General features: G+C 44.7%; 1 protein-coding gene across 1 annotated transcript in view; it reads left to right on the top strand.

The window, feature by feature from the left end:
- Positions 1-17,778, top strand: part of LOC140370929 (uncharacterized) — a 216,487-nt gene that overhangs the window by 86,504 nt on the left and 112,205 nt on the right. The window contains exons 31-39 of the mRNA XM_072458217.1: positions 3,270-3,524; positions 3,999-4,330; positions 5,750-5,989; positions 7,002-7,152; positions 8,201-8,359; positions 11,924-12,091; positions 12,182-12,283; positions 13,842-14,042; positions 15,525-15,732. Of these exons, the coding sequence (XP_072314318.1) occupies positions 3,270-3,524; positions 3,999-4,330; positions 5,750-5,989; positions 7,002-7,152; positions 8,201-8,359; positions 11,924-12,091; positions 12,182-12,283; positions 13,842-14,042; positions 15,525-15,732 (1,816 nt within the window). The remainder of the gene's footprint in view (positions 1-3,269; positions 3,525-3,998; positions 4,331-5,749; positions 5,990-7,001; positions 7,153-8,200; positions 8,360-11,923; positions 12,092-12,181; positions 12,284-13,841; positions 14,043-15,524; positions 15,733-17,778) is intronic.

The following is a 17,778-nucleotide window of genomic DNA, read 5'->3' on the forward strand; positions in this document are numbered from 1 at the left end:
ACCTAAATTCTTTTATTGACAATGACTCTTGGATGAGAGTCGAAACGTCTATTTTTCAAACTGAGTCCAGATGACTACAACTGAAGCTTTTTCTACAATTTAGAAAAGTATTTACACAGTACTGTACATTTAGAAAAGTATTAACACAGTACTGCACATTTAGAAAAGTATTTACACAGTACTGTACATTTAGAAAAGTATTAACACAGTACTGTACATTTAGAAAAGTATTAACACAGTACTGTACATTTAGAAAAGTATTTACACAGTACTGCACATTTAGAAAAGTATTAACACAGTACTGCACATTTAGAAAAGTATTTACACAGTACTGTACATTTAGAAAAGTATTTACACAGTACTGTACATTTAGAAAAGTATTAACACAGTACTGTACATTTAGAAAAGTATTTACACAGTACTGTACATTTAGAAAAGTATTAACACAGTACTGTACATTTAGAAAAGTATTAACACAGTACTGTACATTTAGAAAAGTATTAACACAGTACTGTACATTTAGAAAAGTATTTACACAGTACTGCACATTTAGAAAAGTATTAACACAGTACTGCACATTTAGAAAAGTATTTACACAGTACTGTACATTTAGAAAAGTATTTACACAGTACTGTACATTTAGAAAAGTATTAACACAGTACTGTACATTTAGAAAAGTATTAACACAGTACTGCACATTTAGAAAAGTATTTACACAGTACTGTACATTTAGAAAAGTATTAACACAGTACTGTACATTTAGAAAAGTATTAACACAGTACTGTACATTTAGAAAAGTATTAACACAGTACTGCACATTTAGAAAAGTATTTACACAGTACTGTACATTTAGAAAAGTATTAACACAGTACTGCACATTTAGAAATGTATTAACACAGTACTGTACATTTAGAAAAGTATTTACACAGTACTGTACATTTAGAAAAGTATTAACACAGTACTGTACATTTAGAAAAGTATTTACACAGTACTGTACATTTAGAAAAGTATTAACACAGTACTGCACATTTAGAAAAGTATTTACACAGTACTGTACATTTAGAAAAGTATTAACACAGTACTGTACATTTAGAAAAGTATTAACACAGTACTGTACATTTAGAAAAGTATTTACACAGTACTGCACATTTAGAAAAGTATTAACACAGTACTGTACATTTAGAAAAGTATTTACACAGTACTGCACATTTAGAAAAGTATTAACACAGTACTGCACATTTAGAAAAGTATTTACACAGTACTGCACATTTAGAAAAGTATTTACACAGTACTGCACATTTAGAAAAGTATTTACACAGTACTGTACATTTAGAAAAGTATTAACACAGTACTGTACATTTAGAAAAGTATTAACACAGTACTGTACATTTAGAAAAGTATTAACACAGTACTGCACATTTAGAAAAGTATTTACACAGTACTGTACATTTAGAAAAGTATTAACACAGTACTGTACATTTAGAAAAGTATTAACACAGTACTGTACATTTAGAAAAGTATTTACACAGTACTGTACATTAAAAAGTATTTACACAGTACTGCACATTTAGAAAAGTATTAACACAGTACTGTACATTTAGAAAAGTATTAACACAGTACTGCACATTTAGAAAAGTATTTACACAGTACTGTACATTAAAAAAGTATTTACACAGTACTGCACATTTAGAAAAGTATTAACACAGTACTGTACATTTAGAAAAGTATTAACACAGTACTGTACATTTAGAAAAGTATTAACACAGTACTGTACATTAAAAAAGTATTTACACAGTACTGCACATTTAGAAAAGTATTAACACAGTACTGTACATTTAGAAAAGTATTTGCACAGTACTGCACATTTAGAAAAGTATTTACACAGTACTGCACATTTAGAAAAGTATTAACACAGTACTGTACATTTAGAAAAGTATTTGCACAGTACTGTACATTTAGAAAAGTATTTACACAGTACTGTACATTTAGAAAAGTATTCACACAGTACTGTACATTAAAAAAGTATTTACACAGTACTGTACATTTAAAAAAGTATTTACACAGTACTGTACATTAAAAAGTATTTACACAGTACTATACATTTAGAAAAGTATTTACACAGTACTGTACATTTAGAAAAGTATTTACACAGTATTGTACGTTAAAAAAGTATTAACACAGTACTGTACATTTAGAAAAGTATTTGCACAGTACTGCACATTTAGAAAAGTATTTACACAGTACTGTACATTTAGAAAAGTATTAACACAGTACTGTACATTTAAAAAAGTATTTACACAGTACTGCACATTTAGAAAAGTATTTACACAGTACTGTACATTAAAAAGTATTTACACAGTACTGTACATTTAGAAAAGTATTTACACAGTACTGTACATTTAGAAAAGTATTTACACAGTACTGCACATTTAGAAAAGTATTTAGGCAAGGCAAGTTTATTTGTAGAGCACATTTCATACACAAGGCAATTCAAAGTGCTTCACAGCAGGAAAAATGCATTCAAATCACAAAGAAATTACAGAAATACAATAAAATTAACTAAATTAAAAATGATCAATCCAACTGATTTTCTAAACTAATAAAATCACAAACAAAAGAGAAGAGTGCAAAGAAAAAATCCTTTCAGTCATATGCGCAGCTAAACAAAACAGTTTTTAGCTTAGATTTGAACATTGTCAGAGTAGAAGCCTGTCTCACATCTTCAGGAAGAATGTTCCAGATTTTAGCTGCATAAAACTGAAACGCAGATTCCCCATGTTTTGTCCATATTTACACAGACGACTCTCCCTTTGGGTTGTTATGTTTCAGGATTAACGTTTATTGAGACATTTTCTGCATCAATAAATCCGACTTCCAAATGAATTATCGAGAAAGGCCCACCCACAATCACCTCGAGAGCCACAGCTGCCCCAGGGCGGATCAGCAAAGACGTGCCTTCCGTTCTGTGCCAAAGGCCTCTCTGACCACAGCAAAGAATCGTTTTTTTGCCATTTTCCGCCGTGTTGGTTCTGGTTGCTAATGTAAACAAATGTAAACTCATAAGAAAGCGCGCATTAAGAGTCAAACTGGTCAATATTACGTCAGTTTGAGACGGCTTCCAGGTCTGAGATTGACGACCGCCTGATGCTTTTGCCAAAAACACATTCACTAAAATGTGAAACACTTTTCTGTGGATTCCTTTAAAGTCTGTTATATTCGCACATCGCCGTGTTTTGCTGGTTGAAATGCGTCTCGTCTTTGTCCAACAGGACTTGGACGATAACATCCAGAGCGAGTTGGACCAGTTGTCCCGTCTGGACCCGGACTGGAGCGGTCTGGACCCCCGGGACTGTTTCCCTCTGAGTCGGGAGGTGGAGGCCCATCGGACCAGCCTGGACCAGCTCCGACAGCAGGTCCGGAAGAGCGAGGCGGCGGCCCGAGCCCTGGACCGCTTCCTCATGTCTCTGAGGACCGTCGACGAGGACATCACCGGGGTCCAGAGCGCCCTCTTCGCCGACCCCACGGTACTGCCACACCCTTTTCAGGGCCAAAAGCATCTGTACCATAAGTGAACCGCATCGTCAGTTTAAGCGATCCAAGCGTCAACTGGAGACGCTGATTCTCCAAACAAATCCTCCCAAAATGGCCCCCCCACAGCGCCTCCTGGGGGTCCGAGCGTCCACACTCAACACACACCGGGCGTGGCATTGTGTCTTTAGTGTGAACGAGTCTTTAGCCGTGGAAATAATCTTATGGTGAAAAGAGATCGACCTCAGGACTGAAAGTCAAATTCAGATGATTTGTTACGTTAGCGTGACGTTAGTTCCAGACCTCTGTCCCGGGACCGTAACCCTGGAGACGCACTCATTTCAAACATCTAAAGCAAACGTGGTCCGAGGGGCCAGTCGCAACGTGGTCTAAAGCTCTATCTGGGATTTCGTTATTGACTTCCACGTCCAGGACAGAACCGAATAACTCGTCCCGTTCTTCTGTCCCAGGACGGTCGCTCCAAACTGTCCCTGACCCGCCAGAGCATCGACAGCCTCAAAGACAAAGCACCCCAGCTGGACCTGCTGCTCCAGGGGGCGCGGCTCACCGTCACGCAGGACGGAGTGCCCGCCTCCTGCCTCCACATGGTCTCCGCCCTGCTCCGGAAGCTGGACGAGGTGGACGCGTCGCTGTCCGGCCAGCAGCGGCAGAGCCACAAGGACAACCGGGGCATGTCCGCCGGGCTCAGGAAGAGGGCGCTGTCGAGCGAGCTGCGCCGGCTGCAGGACGCGGTGGAGGCGCAGGGACTGAAGGAGCCCACCCTGCCGGCCCTGCAGCAGAGGTGGGTCAAAGAACTCATATACAAGCGGGTCTGAATTGAGACGAAGGACTGGAATAGAGCTACGACGTGAAAGTGGGCGTGAACTAAGAGCTGCCTGAAGGAGGAGTCTAAATGACCCCGATACTGACCTACACAGTACATTTGAACTTACTACCGTGTTTTCTGGACTATAAGTCGCATCAGCCAAAAAATGCATAATAGAGAAGAAAGAAACATATATAGTCGCGCTGGAGTATGAAATGCAGTTGCAAGTGTCAAAATAACAAATAATATAAATAATATCACATATAAGTCGCTCCGGAGTATAAGTATAAGTATAAATATATAAGTATAAATATAGGGAGTGTCTACAGAGACGCGGCGCACGGCCAAAACTGCCATGTTATTTTGTGCCGCGGCTCCTGAAACTGCTGCGCTATTGGACCGCGCCGTTTTAGACCGCGCCGGGTTAAGGTTAGGGTTAGGGTCAGGTTTATGGTTAGGGTTAGGGTCAGGGTCAGGGTCAGGTTTATGGTTAGGGTTAGGGTCAGGGTCAGGGTTAGTGTTAGCCATGAGGCTATATGGCAGTGCCGCGGTTCCTGAAACTGCTGGGCCATTTGACCGCGCTGCGGCTCTGCAGCCACGGCCATAAGTCGAACCCCGGCTAAAACTATGAAAAAAGGTGCGACTTATAGTCCAGGAAATACGGTAAATACCATTCTTTTATGTCGTGTACTATTAAATACAATCCGCTCAAAACATTTGTTAAAAAAAAACATTGTGTCTTTCAAAGTAGAATCAGATCTGAGTCTCTAAGTCTCTCTGTGATGGTTGTTCTCTGGACTCTGTGATGGTTGTTCTCTGGACTCTGTGATGGTTGTTCTCTGGACTCTGTGATGGTTGTTCTCTGGACTCTGTGATGGTTGTTCTCTGGACTCTGTGATGGTTGTTCTCTGGACTCTCTGGGATGGTTGTTCTCTGGACTCTGTGATGGTTGTTCTCTGGACTCTCTGTGATGGTTGTTCTCTGGACTCTGTGATGGTTGTTCTCTGGACTCTCTGGGATGGTTGTTCTCTGGACTCTCTGTGATGGTTGTTCTCTGGATTCTGTGATGGTTGTTCTCTGGACTCTCTGTGATGGTTGTTCTCTGGATTCTGTGATGGTTGTTCTCTGGACTCTCTGTGATGGTTGTTCTCTGGACTCTCTGTGATGGTTGTTCTCTGGACTCTGTGATGGTTGTTCTCTGGACTCTCTGTGATGGTTGTTCTCTGGACTCTCTGGGATGGTTGTTCTCTGGACTCTCTGTGATGGTTGTTCTCTGGACTCTCTGTGATGGTTGTTCTCTGGACTCTCTGTGATGGTTGTTCTCTGGACTCTGTGATGGTTGTTCTCTGGACTCTCTGTGATGGTTGTTATTTGACTGTTGTTGTTTGTTGCTAGGCTGCGTTGCCTCTCGGAGCTGGAGACTCAGCTGCAGACGCTTCAGCCGGAGCTCCAGAGTCTGACGGTGCTCCAGGAGCCTCAGGAGCCTCAGGAGCCTCAGGAGCCTCAGGAGCCTCAGGAGCCTCAGGACCCTCAGGACCCTCAGGGGGCTCTGGGCCCTCAGGGGACTCTGGGTGAGGCGCTGCTGGACGAGGTGCAGCGACAGTGGGACGACACGCGCCGGGCTCTGGGCTCCAGGTGCGGACACTCATTAGAGCACAGCCGCCTGCAGGGGGCGCAGGGTTTACTCTCTGAAAGATCAAGTTATTTGGACTTAAGAAGCTTTAAAGCGCCCCCTACAGGTCGGACGACTCATTGAACTAAAATGCAGCTAAGATATTTTGAATGTTGATAAAAATTTCAACACATTTTTTCATCCCAGAATATCACATTTTTTATGTTTACAATTTCACTTCCTGTTTGTAGTTGATGACATCACACTAGGAAATTACCCAGAAAACACTGGGCCCAAACTCATCTAATGTCACAATTATTTTATTCGACAAATAAAAAAAATATATGAGAGCGACTTTATTTTGTTGAATTAATGTTTAAAGAGTCAAAAAAGTTGTTTCTTTTGTGTAAATTCTGCATAAACTTTGTCTGGAATGAGTGTCCCTGGTGTGATGTTACTTCCTGTCCCTGGTGTGATGTTACTTCCTGTCCCTGGTGTGATGTCACTTCCTGTCCCTGGTGTGATGTCACTTCCTGTCCCTGGTGTGATGTCACTTCCTGTCCCTGGTGTGATGTCACTTCCTGTCCCTGGTGTGATGTCACTTCCTGTAATTTTCCTCAGATTTTTCCGCGTTTTCTCCACAAATACCTGCTCGATCGGTGTAAAACTATCATTTATATGAACAACAGGTACAAATACACCAAATACAGTCCAAATGAGACAATGGTAAAATCCTGTCATGACCCTTTAACCTGCATTCGACCCTTTATTTTCTCATTTTATTCCTTTACTGATCTTTTTTCTCTCTGGTCTCGCCTGGTTCTGTTTTATTTGTATTTATTTTTTCCTCTCTTTGGTTGTTGTTTTCTATTCTCAAAAAAAGACAAAATATCAACATTAATTATTGTTTTTTTGTCGTCGTGAGTCAGAAGTGTGATGTCAGAAGCGGCTCATGTTTTAGGACTTGTTTGTTTCAAATGGCTGATGTGACGCGCTCTTAAACTGGCCGCGTGCTCCGTGTGCCTCGTGTGGCAGGAAGCAGCAGTGCAACGTCCTGTCGGAGTCGCTCAAGACGTTCCAGAGCTGCAGAGGCCGGCTGAGCGCCACGCTGCAGCGAGCGGAGCAGACATCCAGCGAACGGGCCTCGTACATGGGCAAAGACAACCTGCACAAGGCCATCAGCAAGGTCTGTCAGTCTGTCAATCAATCTGTCAATCAATCTGTCTGTCATTCTAATCCTGTGCTTTGTTGTCATGGCAAAAGTTCAGAATAATCGTAATTAAAAAGACGTTTTATTACAAAGACGTTTCATTACAAAGACGTTTCATTACGAAGACGTTTTATTACGAAGACGTTTTATTACAAAGACGTTTCATTACAAAGACGTTTCATTACAAAGACGTTTTATTACAAAGACGTTTTATTACAAAGACGTTTTATTACAAAGACGTTTTATTACAAAGACGTTTTATTACAAAGACGTTTTATTACGAAGACGTTTTATTACGAAGACGTTTCATTACGAAGACGTTTTATTACAAAGACGTTTTATTACAAAGACGTTTTATTACAAAGACGTTTTATTACAAAGCGACATTTTCAAATCAAAATACACAATTTTCAAACCTCAAAAAAAGTATTATTATTGAAAAAAATCTACTCAATGATAATGATCCTTATTTTATTTGACATGATTCTCAGCCACTAGAGGGCAGACTTGTACTCTCTATAAGCTCCAGTGCTGCTAGAGACCTGGATCTTGGTCCAGGTCCTGGTCCAGTCCTGGTTCAGTCCTGGTCCAGTCCTGGTCCAGTCCTGGTCCTGGTCCAGTCCGGGTTAGGTCCAGGTCCAGGTCCAGGTCCAGGTCCTGATCCAGTCCTGGTCCAGTCCTGGTCCAGTCCTGATCCAGTCCTGGTCCAGTCCTGGTCCTGGTCCAGTCCTGGTCCAGTCCTGGTCCAGTCCTGATCCAGTCCTGGTCTTGGTCCAGTCCTGGTCCAGGTCCAGGTCCAGTACCGGTCCTGGTCCTGGTCCTGGTCCTGGTCCAGTCCTGGTCCTGGTCCTGGTCCAGTACCGGTACCGGTCCTGGTCCTGGTCCTGGTCCAGTCCTGGTCCTGGTCCTGGTCCAGTACCGGTACTGGTCCAATCCTGGTCCTGGTCCTGGTCCCGTCCTGGTCCAGTCCTGGTCCTGGTCCTGGTCCTGGTCCTTTAACCTCGGCTCCTCGGCGTCTCTGCAGGTGGCAGACATGAAGCAGGAGCTGGCTGGTCTGGGACGTCCCATGGAGGATCTCAGAGGCGTCTGCAGACAGATCCAGTCCAGTCTGAAGAAGATCCCGGACTGTAACCAGACTTCGTTTGAGGCCGAGGCCGAGTCGCTCATGGACAACTGGCTCGACGTAAGATAAATACATGAATAATACAATAAATACTCGTCAGAACGTGTCGAAGGTGAGGCTAAAGGTCACGGAACACGTCATGTCAGAGGAACTTCTGCTCTTTTTTGGGAGACCACACTTTATGAGCGATTAACTCATGAAACGTCACGGTAACGTGTGGAAACGTCATGGTAACGAGTGTAAATGTCACGGTAACGAGTGTAAATGTCACGGTAACGAGTGTAAATGTCACGGTAACGAGTGTAAACGTCACGGTAACGAGTGTAAATGTCACGGTAACGAGTGTAAACGTCACGATAACGAGTGTAAACGTCACGATAACGAGTGTAAACAGTAACGAGTGTAAACGGCACTATAACGAGTGTAAATGTCACGGTAACGAGTGTAAATGTCACGATAACGAGTGTAAATGTCACGGTAACGAGTGTAAACGGCACTATAACGAGTGTAAATGTCACGGTAACGAGTGTAAATGTCACGATAACGAGTGTAAACGTCACGGTAACGAGTGTGAATGTCACGATAACGAGTGTAAATGTCACAGTAACGAGTGTAAATGTCACGGTAACGAGTGTAAATGTCACGGTAACGAGTGTAAATGTCACGATAACGAGTGTAAACGTCACGGTAACGAGTGTGAATGTCACGATAACGAGTGTAAATGTCACGGTAACGAGTGTAAATGTCACGATAACGAGTGTAAACGTCACGATAACGAGTGTAAATGTCACGATAACGAGTGTAAATGTCACGGTAACGAGTGTAAATGTCACGGTAACGAGTGTAAATGTCACGGTAACGAGTGTAAATGTCACGATAACGAGTGTAAACGTCACTATAACGAGTGTAAATGTCACGATAACGAGTGCAAATGTCACGGTAACGAGTGTAAATGTCACTATAACGAGTGTAAACGTCATGGTAACGAGTGTGAATGTCACGATAACGAGTGTAAATGTCACGGTAACGAGTGTAAATGTCACAATAACGAGTGTAAACGTCACGATAACGAGTGTAAATGTCACGGTAACGAGTGTAAATGTCACGGTAACGAGTTTAAATGTCACGGTAACGAGTGTAGACGTCACGATAACGAGTGTAAATGTCACAATAACGAGTGTAAACGTCACAATAACGAGTGTAAATGTCACAATAACGAGTGTAAACGTCACGATAACGAGTGTAAATGTCACGGTAACGAGTGTAGACGTCACGATAACGAGTGTAAACGTCACGATAACGAGTGTAAATGTCACGATAACGAGTGTAAATGTCACGGTAACGAGTGTAAATGTCACGGTAACGAGTGTAAATGTCACGGTAACGAGTGTAAATGTCACGGTAACGAGTGTAAACGTCACGGTAACGAGTGTAAACGTCACGGTAACGAGTGTGAATGTCACGATAACGAGTGTAAATGTCACGGTAACGAGTGTAAATGTCACGATAACTAGTGTAAACGTCACGATAACGAGTGTAAACGTCACGATAACGAGTGTAAACAGTAACGAGTGTAAACGGCACTATAACGAGTGTAAATGTCACGGTAACGAGTGTAAATGTCACGATAACGAGTGTAAACGTCACAGTAACGAGTGTGAATGTCACGATAACGAGTGTAAATGTCACAGTAACGAGTGTAAATGTCACGGTAACGAGTGTAAATGTCACGGTAACGAGTGTAGACGTCACGATAACGAGTGTAAACGTCACGATAACGAGTGTGAATGTCCCGATAACGAGTGTAAATGTCACAGTAACGAGTGTAAATGTCACGGTAACGAGTGTAGACGTCACGATAACGAGTGTAAACGTCACGATAACGAGTGTAAATGTCACGGTAACGAGTGTAGACGTCACGATAACGAGTGTAAACGTCACGATAACGAGTGTAAATGTCACGATAACGAGTGTAAATGTCACGGTAACGAGTGTAAATGTCACGGTAACGAGTGTAAATGTCACGGTAACGAGTGTAGACGTCACGATAACGAGTGTAAACGTCACGATAACGAGTGTAAATGTCACGATAACGAGTGTAAATGTCACGGTAACGAGTGTAAATGTCACGGTAACGAGTGTAAATGTCACGGTAACGAGTGTAAATGTCACGGTAACGAGTGTAAATGTCACGATAACGAGTGTAAACAGTAACGAGTGTAAACGGCACTATAACGAGTGTAAATGTCACGATAACGAGTGCAAATGTCACGGTAACGAGTGTAAATGTCACAATAACGAGTGTAAACGTCACGATAACGAGTGTAAATGTCACGGTAACGAGTGTAAATGTCACGGTAACGAGTGTAAATGTCACGATAACGAGTGTAAATGTCACGGTAACGAGTGTAAATGTCACGGTAACGAGTGTAAATGTCACGGTAACGAGTGTAAACGTCACGGTAACGAGTGTAAACGTCACGGTAACGAGTGTGAATGTCACGATAACGAGTGTAAACAGTAACGAGTGTAAACGGCACTATAACGAGTGTAAATGTCACGATAACGAGTGCAAATGTCACGGTAACGAGTGTAAATGTCACGATAACGAGTGTAAACGTCACGGTAACGAGTGTGAATGTCACGATAACGAGTGTAAATGTTACGGTAACGAGTGTAAATGTCACAATAACGAGTGTAAACGTCACGATAACGAGTGTAAATGTCACGGTAACGAGTGTAAATGTCACGGTAACGAGTGTAAATGTCACGATAACGAGTGTAAATGTCACGGTAACGAGTGTAAATGTCACGGTAACGAGTGTAAATGTCACGGTAACGAGTGTAAACGTCACGGTAACGAGTGTAAACGTCACGGTAACGAGTGTGAATGTCACGATAACGAGTGTAAATGTCACGGTAACGAGTGTAAATGTCACGAAAACGAGTGTAAATGTCACGGTAACGAGTGTAAATGTCACGGTAATGAGTGTAAATGTCACGGTAACGAGTGTAAATGTCACGGTAACGAGTGTAAATGTCACGGTAACGAGTGTAAATGTCACGGTAATGAGTGTAAATGTCACGGTAACGAGTGTAAATGTCACGGTAACGAGTGTAAATGTCACGGTAACGAGTGTGAATGTCACGATAACGAGTGTAAATGTCACAGTAACGAGTGTAAATGTCACGGTAACGAGTGTAAATGTCACGGTAACGAGTGTAAATGTCACGGTAACGAGTGTAAATGTCACGGTAACGAGTGTAAATGTGCAGAGTCACTTCCTCGTGACAGAAATGTAGACGATATAAAACTGATAAAACGCCTCTGAATATTTCAACATGAGGCTAATATTTCAGAGCCGCGTCTGAGAATGTCCAGCTCCAGGTCAAGTCACCGTGACATCCTCACGTCTGCTCTCTGTATCCTCACTGTGCATCCTCTATTATCTATTATATATGATACATCATCTATTATATCTGATCTATATATTATACATCATTTAGAAAATAAATAATCTATACATCATCTATTAGCTATTATATATCCTCTATTATCTATTATCCATCATATAGAGAATAGATCATATACATCACGAGATGCTCACACGTCTCTGTTTCCAGGTGACGGAGAAGACGGACACGTACATGGACAACCTGCAGGTGGCGCTGGAGCTGTGGGACAAGCAGCTGTCGCTGGGGGCCGAGGTGGACAGTTGGGCCGGGGCTAAACTGGGCCTGTTCGCGGCGGGCCACCCGTTTGATGACGAGCAGCAGGTCTACGCCATGAGAGTGAGAACAACACGCCGTCATCTGAAGAACGCAGAGAATCTGGAATGCATCAGGCAATGTTTTCATTTACTTTATCACTTTTTATTTTAGGACGAGATCAACAAAAACGAGGAGAACATCGACCATTTCCACAGGAAGTGTGCGGAAATCCAGGAGATGCTTCAGAGTCAAGATGCACCTTTAGAACTCCAGGTCTGGAAAAACTCTCAGACGAAACCTCCAGACGAAACCCCCAGACGAAACCCCCAGACGAAACCCCCAGACGAAACCCCCAGACGAAACCTCCAGACCAAACCTCCAGACCAAACCCCCAGACGAAACCTCCAGACCAAACCTCCAGACCAAACCCCCAGACGAAACCTACAGACGAAACCCCCAGACGAAACCTCCAGACCAAACCTCCAGACCAAACCCCCAGACGAAACCTCCAGACCAAACCTCCAGACCAAACCCCCAGACGAAACCTACAGACGAAACCCCCAGACGAAACCCCCAGACGAAACCTCCAGACGAAACCTCCAGACGAAACCTCCAGACCAAACCCCCAGACGAAACCTCCAGACGAAACCTCCAGACCAAACCCCCAGACCAAACCCCCAGACGAAACCTCCAGACCAAACCCCCAGACGAAACCCCCAGACGAAACCTCCAGACGAAACCTCCAGACGAAACCCCCAGACGAAACCCCCAGACGAAACCTCCAGACCAAACCCCCAGACGAATCCTACAGACGAAACCCCCGGACCAAACCCCCAGACGAAACCCCCAGACGAAACCTCCAGACGAAACCTCCAGACCAAACCCCCAGACGAAACCTCCAGACCAAACCTCCAGACCAAACCCCCAGACCAAACCTACAGACGAAACCCCCAGACGAAACCCCCAGACGAAACCCCCAGACGAAACCTCCAGACCAAACCCCCAGACCAAACCCCCAGACGAAACCTCCAGACCAAACCCCCAGACGAAACCCCCAGACGAAACCTCCAGACGAAACCTCCAGACGAAACCTTCAGACCAAACCCCCAGACGAAACCTCCAGACCAAACCCCCAGACCAAACCCCCAGACGAAACCTCCAGACCAAACCCCCAGACGAAACCCCCAGACGAAACCTCCAGACGAAACCTCCAGACGAAACCTTCAGACTAAACCCCCAGACGAAACCTCCAGACGAAACCTCCAGACGAAACCCCCAGACGAAACCTCCAGACGAAACCTCCAGACGAAACCTCCAGACGAAACCCCCAGACGAAACCTCCAGACAAAACCTCCAGACGAAACCTCCAGACGAATTCCCAGACGAAACCCCCAGACGAAACCTCCAGACGAAACCTCCAGACGAAACCCCCAGACGAAACCCCCAGACGAAACCCCCAGACGAAACCTCCAGACGAAACCTCCAGACCAAACCCCCAGACAAAACCTCCAGACGAATTCCCAGACCAAACCCCCAGACGAAACCTCCAGACGAAACCTCCAGACGAAACCTCCAGACGAATTCCCAGACGAAACCTCCAGACGAAACCTCCAGACGAAATCTTCAGACGAAACCCCCAGACGAAACCTCCAGACAAAACCTCCAGACGAAACCTTCAGACGAAACCTTCAGACCAAACCCCCAGACCAAACCCCCAGACCAAACCTTCAGAGGAAATCTCCAGACGAAACCCCAGATCAAACCCCCAGATCAAACCTCCAGACGCTTCAGGGTTTGTTATTCACGAGGTGTGTTTTTTGGGCGTCGACAGGTGCTCGGGACGGCCCTGAGGAAGCGCATGGAGCAGGTGAAGGAGCTGTTCACCGACTGCACCGACGTGTTTGAGGAGCTCATGGCCGTGAAGAAACATCTGACGGAGAAGATCGAGGAGTGCCAGATCGCCGTGGAGACGCTGCAGAGCCAGATCACCGGGTGCGACGCCGCCCGGCCGGACGCAGAGACGCAGATACAGGTACGCGCCACGTCTACGAAGCGGGCGCCGTCATGTGGGATGGGAAACGCTGCAAATGAAACCTTCTGAAAACTAGTAAAATACACTTGATTCAGGCAAAAATAACCTCGAAATAAGTGAAAGTATTTGCCAGTGCAGTCTGTGAATTTTACTTAACAAGAATTTTTAAAATAAGCTAAATTATCTTACTTAATATTTAGTGTTTATTTAGTAGAAATGTCTTAAATCAAGACAATTTTTTATCTTGTTTTAAGTGAATAAATCTTTGAATGAAATTTGCAGTGCAATTATTTTGTTGTATTTCACCCCTGTTTTTATTTATTACTTTAACTTTAATATATATATATATATTTTTAAATGTTTAAATATATTTTATTATTATTATTATTATTATTATAAATTTTTTTATTAAAATAAAAAAAAAATCCTTTGAAATATTTATTTTATTGGAATTTATTTAATTAAAGGCGGTGTGGACGATTTTTCGGCGATTTAAGAACGCCGGTGGAAGTGCTCATGCCACTCCCCCGTATGGACTGATACAACACACACGTGCGTTTGTTTATTAGCGCAACGGAGCGCATCGCATAGCTCGTCTCCCGTAGATTTCTGTCCACTTCTGCGTCAGCTCGAACTGTCTTTCTCCGTCTTCATTTTGCCCCGTACACTGAGGGAACTATATTATGATAGATCCATGCGCTTAGACACGCGGAAACGTGGGGACGAACCTGACGCGGCTGCAGGTGAGCGATAGGTGCGTTTTATGATTGATACGTGGCAGGACAAATGATTTATCCACGCCACGAGGAAATATGATAAAAAAATTGCTGAAAATCGTCCATACCACCTTTAATTAATAATTTTTTATAAAGATTTTGTATTTTATTTTTTATATTTTATATTTTATTTATTTTAAATATTTTTTGTATCCTCATGTACTTCAGAAGCCACATAAATGCATCTGGTGTGTCTCATCTGGTGTGTCTCATCTGGTGTGTCTCCTCTGGTGTGTCTCATCTGGTGTGTCTCTTCTCGTGTGGCTCATCTGGTGTGTCTCTTCTCATGTGTCTCATCTGGTGTGTCTCCTCTGGTGTGTCTCATCTGGTGTGTCTCTTCTCATGTGTCTCATCTGGTGTGTCTCCTCTGGTGTGTCTCATCTGGTGTGTCTCTTCTCATGTGTCTCATCTGGTGTGTCTCCTCTGGTGTGTCTCATCTGGTGTGTCTCTTCTCGTGTGGCTCATCTGGTGTGTCTCTTCTCATGTGTCTCATCTGGTGTGTCTCCTCTGGTGTGTCTCATCTGGTGTGTCTCTTCTCATGTGTCTCATCTGGTGTGTCTCATCTGTTGTGTCTCATCTGGCGTGTCTCTGCTCGTGTGTCTCATCTGGCGTGTCTCTGCTCGTGTGTCTCATCTGGTGTGTCTCTTCTCGTGTGTCTCATCCCGTGTGTCTCATCTGGTGTGTCTCTTCTGGTCTGTCTCTGCAGGACTTGTGGGAGGACCTGGTGTCGCAGGAGCTTCAGTCCGAGTCCGTCCTGAAGGAGGTGTATCTCGTGTCCAGCGTGGCCAGTCCTCAGGCTCTGGAGGCTCTGTCCACCGACTGCACCCGGCTCCGGGAGGCCCTCAACCGGACCAAGGAGATGATCCACCTGAAGAGAGAGGAGCGGGACAAGGGCCTGCTCAAGGTGCTGCAAGGTACGAGACAAAGTGGTCCTCCACATGGTCCAGAACATGGTCCAGAACATGGTCCACAACATGGTCCAGAACATGGTCCAGAACATGGTCCAGAACATGGTCCAGAACATGGTCCACCACATGGTCCATCACATGGTACGAGACAACGTGGTCCACCACATGGTACGAGACAAAGTGGTCCACAACATGGTACGAGACAACATGGTCCACCACATGGTACGAGACAAAGTGGTCCACAACATGGTCCAGAACATGGTCCAGAACATGGTCCAAAACATGGTCCACAACATGGTCCAGAACGTGGTCCACAACATGGTCCACAACATGGTCCAGAACGTGGTCCAGAACGTGGGCCACAACATGGTCCACAACATGGTCCAGAACATGGTCCAGAACATGGTCCACAACATGGTCCAGAACATGGTCCAGAACATGGTCCAGAAAATGGTCCACCACATGGTCCACCACATGGTCCAGAACATGGTCCACCACATGGTCCACCACATGGTCCAGAATATGGTCCACCACATGGTCTAGAACATGGTCCACCACATGGTCCACCACATGGTCCAGAACATGGTCCACAACATGGTTACATGGTCCAGAACATGGTCCAGAACATGGTCCACAACATGGTCCAGAACATGGTCCAGAACATGGTCCAGAACATGGTCCACAACATGGTCCAGAACATGGTCCAGAACATGGTCCACAACATGGTCCAGAACATGGTCCAGAACATGGTCCACAACATGGTCCACCACATGGTACGAGACAACGTGGTCCACCACATGGTACGAGACAAAGTGGTCCACAACATTGTCCAGAACATGGTCCACAACATGGTCCAGAACATGGTCCAGAACATGGTCCACAACATGGTCCAGAACATGATCCAGAACATGGTCCACCACATGGTCCAGAACATGGTCCAGAACATGGTCCACAACATGGTCCAGAACATGGTCCACAACATGGTTACATGGTCCAGAACATGGTCCAGAACATGGTCCAGAACATGGTCCAGAACTTGGTCCACAACGTGGTCCACAACATGGTCCAGAACGTGGTCCAGAACGTGGTCCACAACAAGGTCCACAACATGGTCCAGAACGTGGTCCAGAACGTGGGCCACAACATGGTCCACCACATGGTCCAGAACATGGTCCACCACATGGTCCACCACATGGTCCAGAACATGGTCCACCACATGGTCTAGAACATGGTCCACCACATGGTCCACCACATGGTCCACCACATGGTCCAGAACATGGTCCACAACATGGTCCAGAACATGGTCCACAACATGGTCCACAACATGGTTACATGGTCCAGAACATGGTCCAGAACATGGTCCAGAACATGGTCCACAACATGGTCCAGAACATTTTCCAGAACATGGTCCAGAACATGGTCCACAACATGGTCCAGAATGTGGTCCAGAACGTGGTCCACAACATGGTCCACAACATGGTCCAGAACGTGGTCCAGAACGTGGTCCACAACATGGTTCACAACATGGTCCAGAACATGGTCCACAACATGGTCCAGAACATGGTCCAGAACATGGTCCACCACATGGTCCACCACATGGTCCAGAACATGGTCCACCACATGGTCCAGAACATGGCCCACCACATGGTCTAGAACATGGTCCACCACATGGTCCACCACATGGTCCAGAACATGGTCCAGAACATGGTCCACAACATGGTCCAGAACATGGTCCAGAACATGGTCCACAACATGGTTACATGGTCCAGAACATGGTCCAGAACATGGTCCAGAACATGGTCCACAACATGGTCCAGAACATGGTCCACAACATGGTCCAGAACGTGGTCCAGAACATGGTCCACAACATGGTCCAGAACATGGTCCAGAACATGGTCCAGAACGTGGTCCACAACATGGTCCAGAACATGGTCCACCACATGGTCCACCACATGGTCCAGAACATGGTCCACCACATGGTCCACCACATGGTCCAGAACATGGTCCACCACATGGTCCACCACATGGTCCAGAACATGGTCCACCACATGG

Source organism: Eucyclogobius newberryi, unplaced genomic scaffold, assembly GCF_026437365.1.
Source record: "Eucyclogobius newberryi isolate DKJ021-1_F unplaced genomic scaffold, fEucNew1.0.hap1 SCAF_21, whole genome shotgun sequence".
Classification (NCBI taxonomy): domain Eukaryota; kingdom Metazoa; phylum Chordata; class Actinopteri; order Gobiiformes; family Gobiidae; genus Eucyclogobius; species Eucyclogobius newberryi.